At 33.9% G+C, this 10,875-nt stretch overlaps 1 protein-coding gene across 1 annotated transcript; it reads right to left on the reverse strand.

The window, feature by feature from the left end:
* Positions 1-936: 936 nt before the first annotated feature.
* lgals2a (lectin, galactoside-binding, soluble, 2a) lies at positions 937-6,357 on the reverse strand. Its single transcript, XM_086153198.1, has 4 exons — positions 6,208-6,357; positions 3,137-3,222; positions 2,892-3,060; positions 937-1,448 (listed from the first exon to the last, which is right to left on the reverse strand). Exons 1-4 carry the CDS (start codon positions 6,211-6,213, stop codon positions 1,302-1,304), a joined length of 408 nt encoding a protein of 135 aa, XP_086009324.1. The 5' UTR covers positions 6,214-6,357; the 3' UTR covers positions 937-1,301.
* Positions 6,358-10,875: the final 4,518 nt, after the last annotated feature.

Consider the following 10,875-nt stretch of genomic DNA (forward strand, 5'->3'; position numbering starts at 1 on the left):
AGTGGATCAACAAAAGCACTTTGAATTTCCTGGTGTCACATCCAATATTTCACCATTTGACAACAATAAATGACTGAAAATAAAACAATAGCGACATCTAATGGCCGATATGGGCACTTTTTAGGCAGGCAAAATCAAAAGAAAATATATTTCTTAAACTATTTGGTAAAATATGTGGTTTTTTAATTGAAAAAAATAAAAACAAAATGGTTCAAACTTGTTCCCAGCAAGAATTTGCCTGGAGATTTTTTTTTTTTTTTAATTAACTAATTTCTTTATCTATTTTTATATTAAATTGTTTTGTAATATATGTCAAAACCTACAAATAAATTTTATGTGATAGAAAAGATAAAAAGTGTCTGTCTCCCATTAGTTCTGCAGCAGCCAAAGAAGATTTTACTGGATTTTTACTGAGATGGACTTTTATTTCAAATGTGAACTATACAGGGTTGCTGAATACTCCTTTTATTTTGTTTTATTTTATTTCATTTTTCCCTGCATTTATGTAATTTATTTATACAGTCAATAGATAGATAGATAGATAGATAGATAGATAGATAGATAGATAGATAGATAGATAGATAGATAGATATTAATTTTATTTTATTTTATACCTGCATTTATGTCATTTATTTATACAGCAGGATTGCTGAATACTCTATTTTATTCTACTTAATTACTTTTATTTTTATTTTATTTTATTTTTTCCCTGCATTTATGTAATTTACTTATACAGTAGATAGACAGATAGATCGATTGATTGATAACATTTATTTTATTTTTTTATTTTATTTTATTCTATTTTTTCCCTGCATTCATGTAATTCATTTATAGATAGATAGATAGATAGATAGATAGATAGATAGATAGATAGATAGATAGATAGATAGATAGATAGATAGATAGATAGATAGATAGATACAAGAATACAATACATTTTTGGGGGAAGTTTTATCCTTCTTTATTACATTTTGTCATTTTCCTTGTCACACAGTTGTAATATTCAGGAAGATGAACAAAAATCTTGCTGCATTTTAAATAACTTCACTTTCCTGTCCCTGTAAAATACACAACACACTGTTTGACCTGTTACTGTATTCGTACATTTCCGTCCATTGTGTGTCGCCAAAGCGTCAATCTTTCATCTGGAAATCATATTCTTGCAGAGCACTTGGTCAATAATGGCCCAAAAACATGCTTTAAAATAAATCTGCTTTTACATGAATTTGTCGTGAAGGCACCGATTCCACAGGGTCGTGCAGGGTTTGATTTGAATCATCTAATTCCCAGGATTACTTGGTTTATTTAATCTCTAAGGTTCGGATGCGAACGGCCCCTTCAAATTTGAAGATGGAATATTTCTCTTCACCGAGGCGGTTTGGAAAATGGATCACGGATCCGTCCGATAAATTGATCTGAAACTCCGAAGCGGTGAACGTGATGACGATCTGTGATATGTGCAAAAGACGGAGACAGAAGGGGAGGAAAAAAAAAAAAAAAACAATTACAATATGATTTGAAAACTTCTTTTTGGAAGATTAATCACTGAATGTTGAATTATTTAAAAAAAAAAAACGGAGATTTGTATTTCTAACACTCTCGTATACACTAAGAAGAAAAATTAAAATAACACATCCTAGATCTGAATGACTTGAATATTCTTATTAAATACTTTGTTAACAAAATATTTTGTTTAAAACACCACCAATGTTTTTAACCAGTGAGTCAGTGAATTTGGTAACCATTTTAAAAAACGTTGATAAATAGAAGTTGGCTTTTGGTACCATTTTACCATAATTACCATTATTATTTTACCATTACTATCATTATTAATATTATTCATATTATTCTTATTATTATAATTATTATTACTATTATTTCTGCTATTATTCATATTATTATTAGTGTTTTTATTAATAAAGGATTATGATTATTGGCTAATATTATTATTATCATTGTTATTATTACAATTATTAAAATTATTTTTATTATTGTTATTGTTTTGTTATTAGTGTTATTATGATGTTATACTATTATTATTATCAATGTCATTATTTTTTTGTTGTTATTATTATTGTTATTGTTATTTTTAATATTATATTATTATTGTATTGCATTGTTATTGTATTATTTTGTATTATAATTATCATTTCTGTTATCATTATCGATATTATCATTAGTGTCTTTATTAATAAAGTGTTATGTTCATTGGCTATTATTATTACCACTAGTATTATTATTATTGTTACCGTTATTATTTTTGTCATTATCATTGTTATTGTTATTATTACTATTATTTTTGTTATTGTTATAATTGTCATTATTAATTTATGCTACTATTATTTTATTTTTCTATTATTATCATTACACTGCTCAAAACATAAAGGAAACATAAAAATAACACATCCTCGATCTGAATGAATTAAATATTCGTATTAAATACTTTACATATTTGAGCGCCGCTGACAAGAAAATCACACAAAAATAATACATGGAAATCAAATGTATGAACCCACGGAGGTCTGGATTTGGATAAAAGTGTAAAAACACATTCTAGGCTGATCCAACGTTGATGAAATGTCCTTAAAAACAAGTCCAGCGGACACTTTGATTACACAACAAGTAACTTAGAGCTGCATTGTGTTGATTTTATTTTATTTTTTAACCTCACTGCAGTATTTATTTTTTCCTACGTCTCTTACTGTTCGCCTGCAATCACGCGGATTCACCGAAGAATAAAACTTCATGCGAAACGATCCAAAACATTAAAAGTAGGTGAAAAAAAAAAAAAAAAAAAAAAAAAAAAAAAGTCTCATCATTGTTGAATTTAATATCTGAATAAGTTATTGTGGGAAAAAAAAAAAAAAAAAAAAAAAAAAGTGAACTCTCACCTTAAACTCCTCCCCCTGCTGGAAAGGGAAGCCCCCCTCGCGATGCTCCTCACCCCAGCTGCCCGCCTGGAAAGAGTTGTAGACCACCGTGTTCTCGTCCCCGTGCGCGTTAAAACGAGGATTCATGTGCAGGACGAAATCCTCGCCGACGCCGATGTTCAACGCGAAACTGCAGCACGAGAAAGAGGAAAAAAAAATGTTATTATCTTGGCGTGTTTGCATTAAAACGGTGATTAATTACTCACTTGGAAGCATCTGCTTTGGGGACCCCGACGAGCGTCATGGTTTGTCCAACCTTGAAGGACATGTTGTTCACGATCATACCTTGTTTCTTTTTTACGGAAAAAGAAGAAATAAAAACTGTTAGCGGTGAATTTATGGAAAAAAAAAAGTTACTAAATGTGAAAACATTAGCGAAAACATTAGTTAAAACACAACGCATAGCAGTTAGCGTCTCACCGGCAACCATAAAAACCTATTTTTAAGCTAAAAAACAAAACAAAAAAAAAAACCGTGCAATATTTCATTTCACTGTGCAATATTCAGAACTGTGCAATATTTCATTTCATAACAGCTACACTACAATTTTTCCTTTTATCATACTATTGTGCACTCCTTACCTCACTTGTTACTAAGACACTTATAGTTTTATCACTTGTTTACTAAGACACTTTATAGTTTCACTGAGACACTTTATAGTTTATAGTTTATTTTTATTTCTAATTCTGCCCTTTTCTTTTTATTATTTATTACTGTTATATTTTCTGTAACTCTGGCACAACAATTTCGTTCGGGATTAATAAAGTTGTTCTTATCTTATTTTATCTTATCTTATCTTATCTTATCTTATCTTATCAGAAGCGCGTGTGGAAAGAATGTGCAGTATAAATGCGGTATTAAAGAATAAAATCAATTTTATTTTTTTATTTTTTTTCACAACTAATGAAGCAGAAGTGGATCATTGTTATCTGCAGACGACTAACGAATTATCAGTATAATTAAAAGATAGCAATAAATGGATGGAACTGGAGAATATACAAGTATAAATGAGATGAGATGAGAATAACTTTATAAATCCCGAAGGAAATTGTTGTGCCAGAGTTTCAAGTAAAAAACAGAACAGTAATAGATAATAGTAGAAAGGAGGAAGAATAAGAAATACAATGAAATATGAATTATCTTAACTAGAAATACAATGAAATATGAATTAGATAGATAGATAGATAGATAGATAGATAGATAGATAGATAGATAGATAGATAGATAGATAGATAGATAGATAGATAGATAGATAGATAGATAGATAGATAGATAGATAGATAGATAGATAGATAGATAGATAGATATTTTATTTTATCCCTGCATTTATGTCATTTATTTATATAGCAGGATTGCTGACTACTGTATTTTATTCTACTTAATTTCATTTATTTTTATTTTATTTTTTTCTTGCATTTATGTAATTTACTTATACAGTGGATAGACAGATAGATCAATAGATAGATAACTAACTTTTTTTTTTAACTAAAACACAATGAAATATGAATTGTCTTAACTAGAAATACAATAAAATATGAATTAGATAGATAGATAGATAGATAGATAGATAGATAGATAGATAGATAGATAGATAGATAGATAGATAGATAGATAGATATTTTATTTTATTCCTGCATTTATGTCATTTATTTATATAGCAGGATTGCTGACTACTTTATTTTATTCTACTTAATTTCATTTATTTTTATTTTATTTTTTTCTTGCATTTATGTAATTTACTTATACAGTGGATAGACAGATAGATCAATAGATAGATAACTAACTTTTTTTTTTTAACTGAAACACAATGAAATATGAATTGTCTTAACTAGAAATACAATGAAATATGAATTGTCTTAAACACTTAAATGGTGCCAGATGCTATTGAAGAGAAACATGTGTTTCAGATTTAAGTTGGAGGAGATTCCAACCTTTTCCGCTCGCCGTTCCAACCCCAGATTTGGCCGAGGCTGAGATATCTCGCCTCGAAAAGAGTAAGATTTTCCTGAGCGCGATCCTCGCTTGTAAAGAAGGCCGAACGCTGCAGAACCCGGTAGCGACTGTACATGTGGCAAGAGGTTTTGGCAATTTTCCACGATGGGGAAAAATTTGCGTGAAAATGAGATGTCGTTTGAGGATTTACATTTCACGCTTGCTGATCGCAAATAAGAAATAAAAAATAAAATACTGGAACTTTGATCGCAATTTTAGACTACGGTGTGTCGAGGAAACAGGTGTTTTTATTAGTTATATATTGTTTTTTTGGTTTCATTTCAAGTGCAATGAAATATCAGCGAAAATGGGTCCGTCATTGAAAATGCACATCTGATTAAGATTGCTTATGTAATATTTATGTCTTGAAATATAACATGTCTGTATTTGCGGTCATTAAAAACTCATTTCTTTCATGCATATCTGATCAGGACGGCGTGTCATATTATGTAATATCGAGACGTGAGAATATCCAAGTGTGACTTTGCGATTATAAGTTTATTTTTTCTTTATTTATGTATTTAGAGGATGTGAGCGTCGGGCTGTTGGAGGAAAATGAACAAGCGCAAATACTCGGAGGGGGAAAATAGAAATTTTATAGATGACCAGATCGGGTTGCGACCCTATTTATTGATATTCGCTGAAAATTTCAAAAAATCATTTGAAAGATTTTGAAGATACCGCAACAATAATACAGACATAGATTTTTTGCAGGGCAATTTGTTTTCACAGAATTACATAAAACAGCTTGAGATAAGTGTATAATAATACCTATTCTAGCCTCCGTTTAATGACTATTGTATTCTAAATATTCAAGAGCCCCTCCCTGAACACATGGTTTGCCCTGCAGCTGGAGAAAAGCAAATATATCGCGACGAATTTACTAAAATCTACTTCTACAAGACAGCACAATGGGCATTTTGTCCTTCCAAGCATCCAACTGCGATGTGATAAGAGAAAAAAAAAAAAAGAAAATGAAGTTATTCCAAGAGAGCTGAGAGATATGCATGACTTGAATAGTTTGACCATAAAAGACGATACCTCGCGTGTGTGAAATATGGGGATTAAAAAGAAAACAAAACAAATATAAACAGCGGTTTTGTTTTAACAAAGTGAATATGTTACTTCTCCATTCAGGGACGCTTGATAAATGTGGAACAGCTGCCAGCTTTAAACGTCATACAAGTGTGAGGCCTCGCGTTTGGGTGTCAAAGTAACTCATCGAGAAACGAAGAGCAAAGAAATGGACGGAGGTCAAATTGTGAAATTCATAAAAGATACTTACAGACATTTTGCTGCAGATTTGTTGCAGAGTCACCGCAGAGGAGAAGAGAGAGCGTCGCCAGGCGTGGACTTACTGCACCCTGACAGTTTATAGAACCGGGGCGGTCCTTCGCTCCGACTGATGTTTCCAGTAGCCAGTCGGTGCAATCCCTCGCTGTCTGTCCGCCAGGGAATTCCTAGGACAGTAACACACCTCACATTTAAAACTACTCAACATGTAATTGTACATTTTCCTAAAAAGGGACTATTTCTAGACAATTGTGACATTGAAGCTCAGCACCGACGTGTACGCTTGCCTGGGGGGGGTGATACCGAGGCAGAAGTAGAAATGAATTTGTTGCCATGGAAACGTCTAAATATTTGGCGCAGCTGAAAGCCCAGGAAACAGCGCAGGATCAAATGTCAGCTGGACTGTGCAGTCAGAAGGGAAACTATCCTTATCCAGAGAGACTTACAGCAATAAGAACAGTTGAAACGTAGCTTTTAAGACTGCTTATCCTTCTTTTTTTATGTAAATAAAAGCTTTATAATGGTCACTCTCACAGGCACAAATGTAAAATGACACACTAGCTCATGAAAAAGCAGCTGTTCTCTGAATGGACGCAGATTAACAGAGCAAAGATTGTCTTCTGCAACAGCTGGGATTTAATAGATAGTTTAACTTTTAGCAAAGCAAACATATTTATTCCTCTATTACATGAGTGATGTTGCATGTTGATATTGAATCAACACACACACAAACACACACCTCCATACCTCAGAGGGGATGAAATCTAAATGGATTTGAGGAATAGAATTTTTTGATCACATCTTCACAGATATATTGTGATTTAAAAAGGAAAAAAAAAGTCTGATCAGAGCAAAACTTCAGTTTTTACACAATATTTTCATTGAGTGTCTTAGATTGTTTTTTTACATTAACTACAGGCTGCACTTTCATCATACCATGGCCTAAAGCCATGATTTTTAGGATAATACATCATTTTGTGCCTTAAAATCAGTAGGACATCACGGTCACATTCAAAGTTTTAGAGTTGAAAAAAATCCCATGTTTAATATTTCATACTTTCTGTGTTTCAAGTATGAAATGTGACTTTTCGGGGACGGAAAACCCCGATTAAAAATCGGCATTTCCATCTGATTCCTATCACGATGGTTTCATCATCTAAACACACTGACTTTTTAATATATTTCAGTTTCATAAAAGTTATAATATCAGCACAAATATATGATGGAGGCCAAACGTAGGTAAACGAAGTTGGTCTTTTTTTTAAATAGACAAGTTATTTTGCAACAGAGAGAGTCAAGCATGTATATTGAGTCAGATGCAATGTGACTATCCTTTTTTTTTAGGAAGGAATAGGAATTGCTGACACAATTTTGACATTTTGAATTATATTCTAAAAGAACAGTAGGGTGAGGAAAAGCAGAGAGAGTGAAACAAATTCAAATAAAATTTGAATTGAAGGCAGTGGAATAATGTGTCTGACAGCGACGGAGTTGTAGAAACATTTCAAAATAAACCAAAAAAAAAAAACCTTTAAATCATCTATTATCTCGCTGAAGATGCCGAGAGGACAAAGAAAGAAAGGAGGGTTGTTGTGTGAATTAATTTCTGTGTATGTTTGTCCAACTTACAAGAGCAAAAAAGGGATTAAAACAGCTTTAAATTCAAGTTCAAGCATTAGTCATGAAGGAAATGCTGATTTAAGCCTAAATATCTCCTCCGATGGCTTCGTCAGCAGGATCCGAAAATACCTTTCTTTTCATTCTGGTTGATGCTTTTTATTTAATCACAAATTACCCCGGACGCTTTTCTCCACCTGTTCCGACCGACTGGAAGTCATGTCGTCACCTTTTTTTTTTTTTTTTTTTTTCACCCCAAGTCCGTCCCAGCTCCCCGTGGTTTCTGCAATACAGAGGAAAACATACACACATGGAGATATTTCCTGATTTTATGTTGAGAAATGTGTTTTGTGTCTTGTGACTGGGAAGTACTGTTCTTGCATTAACGGCTCAAAGGACAGAAAAATAGTATCTGATATGTTTTTTAGGCCTAAAGTCTCAGTCTCAAGACAGTCAGGAGGTCTATTGACAAAGAGAGCTTTCAACAGCTGGGAGACACACACACACACACACACACACACACACACACACACACACTTACAAAGATCACTTTAGACTTATCAGGAATAAAACACACACATTTCCAAACCGTTGATGGCGATAGGGTCCATAACGATATGGACAATAATAACAATAAAAAGAATATATATAAGTGTTTCTGATTTTGTTATTATTATTTAAATTTGTGGTAATAGTAGTTACTTCCAAGATGCTGATGTTTGTTACTGTGTTGTTTTTTTTTTGTCGTTCTTCTGCACTTTAAACTCGTTTCTTTTCATATCACCCTTCATACAATCCGCATTAAATAAATATCCACAAACTGTGCCTCTTTATTTTGATTAAAACCAGTACATGCTGTGAGCGTGCCAATTAAAAACGATATGATTCTAGTAGTTGAGCATTTTTATGAATGCAATTTAAAAATATATAGATTTTAAGCCAGAATAAAAAACTAAAAAAGGGGTTATGAATGTGCGCCGTAGAAATAAACTTGACAATTTATATTTGAGATAAATATGTTGAGCTGGATGAGGTGAGTGACTGATGTTCACTGCCCTCTAGTGGTCGATGAGAAAACCTGCAAAATAAGGATAAACCGGCAAAATAAGGATTTCAGAGGCTGAATTCCTGAAAATGTAGAAACGAAGGTTCGCGCAGCAAGACGGAGTGTATATGTGTGTGTGAACGAGAGGAACCCGGACGAATCGGTGAGGCTACGAGGAGTGGAGATCGAGATGTTTGAGGAGTCCAGGTACTCGGGGTCAACAGTCCAGAGCGGAGGAGTGAGTGGAAAAGAGGTGAAGAAGGGTGGAATGGGTGGAGAAAAAGAGTCAGAAGGTACGAAGAGATAGAAGAACATCAGCCTGAAGGAAAGGAAAGGTGGAGGAGACAGAGGTGAGATGATCTACAAACACCGACAATGACCCAACGACCGCCCAAACACTATTCAGAACGTCTCCTCATTGGCCGAAACAATGTCCAACTTGCAATGTGTTGACGTGCCGGATGCATACATGCGTACACCTCCACCCACACCTTTACGGCGTGCAGCACAACTCACGAGCACGAAATCAACCGTGCATCAACATTCCTGTGTTTGAAGAACAAAACCAGCAAAACTTGATTTTTACACAAAAAGATATTAACAAATAAGCAGGAATAAGGAAGTGTTCCCTTAGTTAAGATAAGATAAGAACAACTTTATTAATCCCGAAGGAAATTGTTGTGCCAGAGTTACAGAAAATATAACAGTAATAAATATTAAAAAGAAAAGGCAGAATTAGAAATAAACTTTAAACTATAAAGTGTCTCAGTGAAACTATAAAGTGTCTTAGTAAACAAAGTTTACCGGTGTTTTGCCGGTGCCTGACTAGAATTGCTCAACTTGGCATGGATAACCATGCAGTTACGACGCCGACTACCATCCCGTTTTGTTTTAAACGTGAATCCAAAGTGTACATATTCGTCCGAGGGATTTAAAATATTAAGTAAAGAAATCACAAGACGTATCATCACGGGAGAGACATGTTTTTTTTGTGGAGGATAACAAGTATCTGGGGATCAATACTGACAATAAACTGGAACGGGGAAAGAATATTGACACACTTTACAAGACGGGCCAGAAGAGCCTCGAATTTCTGAGGTGGTCGAGGTCCTTCAACATCTGCAGGACGACGCTTACAATGTTCGATGAGTGTGTGGTGGCGCTATCGTCCGCGGGCGCTGCAGGCTAATGGTAGCGAATGCTAACAGGTCGACCAGCCGTCACATTGAATGCGTCAAAAAGTGAAAGTCATCAAACTGTACGTTGAGTATCAGGCAACTCATTATGTGCAATAAAAAAAATCTTTCAATGCAGTAAATCATATCCAATGCTAATATAGTGCAACAACCCAAAACTATAGATTAACATGTATATACACTTACTTTTTTGTCTTATTATTGACGCTTGCATTTTCTTATCCTGTACCGTTTCAGTAGGAGCTGCTGCTGTAACAAATTTACAATTTACCATCGGTAATCAATAGAAAATAAAAATAAAATAAAAAAAATCGGAATCTGATCAGATTGTGATCTCACAGAACAGGTCAATAAGTATCTGATCCCCCTGTGATTTTGCAAGTTCTCCCACAGGGGTTTAAATTGTTCATCGTCGGTGCATTTCAACTGGTAGAGACAGAATCTAAAAATACATATATATATATATATCGGAAATCACATTGTATGATTTATGAACAATTTATTTGTAAATGACAGGGTCCCTTGAGTGAAACAATTTTAATATTTGGTACAGAAGCCTTTGTTAAGAATTACAGCGGTCAAACAGTCCCTGTAGTTTGCACAAAGAGATCCAAACAGATCGTTTTTGGATCTCGTTTTTGTGGAGCGCCTCGGGTTTCCTCGGGTTTCCTGGACGTATGTTTTAGGTCATTGTCACGTTGGAAGACCAGCCACGGCCCGTCTTCAATGCTGAGGGAAGGAAGTTTTTGGACAACATCTCACAACACATGGCGTCTCCTTGGAAACGGTGGCTCCGGCTCCC

The sequence above is a fragment of the Fistularia commersonii genome, chromosome 10, assembly GCF_037954325.1.
Source record: "Fistularia commersonii isolate RoL2024-O1a breed Wild chromosome 10, RoL_Fcom_v1.0, whole genome shotgun sequence".
Classification (NCBI taxonomy): Eukaryota; Metazoa; Chordata; class Actinopteri; order Syngnathiformes; family Fistulariidae; genus Fistularia; species Fistularia commersonii.

What these genes read in the sequence shown, in the direction of transcription:
- lgals2a (XM_086153198.1), bottom strand. An exon ending in CCCAAAGCAGATGCTTCCAA is followed by an intron (nt 3,061 to 3,136) that starts GTGAGTAATTAA and finishes CTCGTGCTGCAG; the next exon opens with TTTCGCGTTGAACATCGGCG. An exon ending in AGCAGGGGGAGGAGTTTAAG is followed by an intron (nt 1,449 to 2,891) that starts GTGAGAGTTCAC and finishes CACATATCACAG; the next exon opens with ATCGTCATCACGTTCACCGC.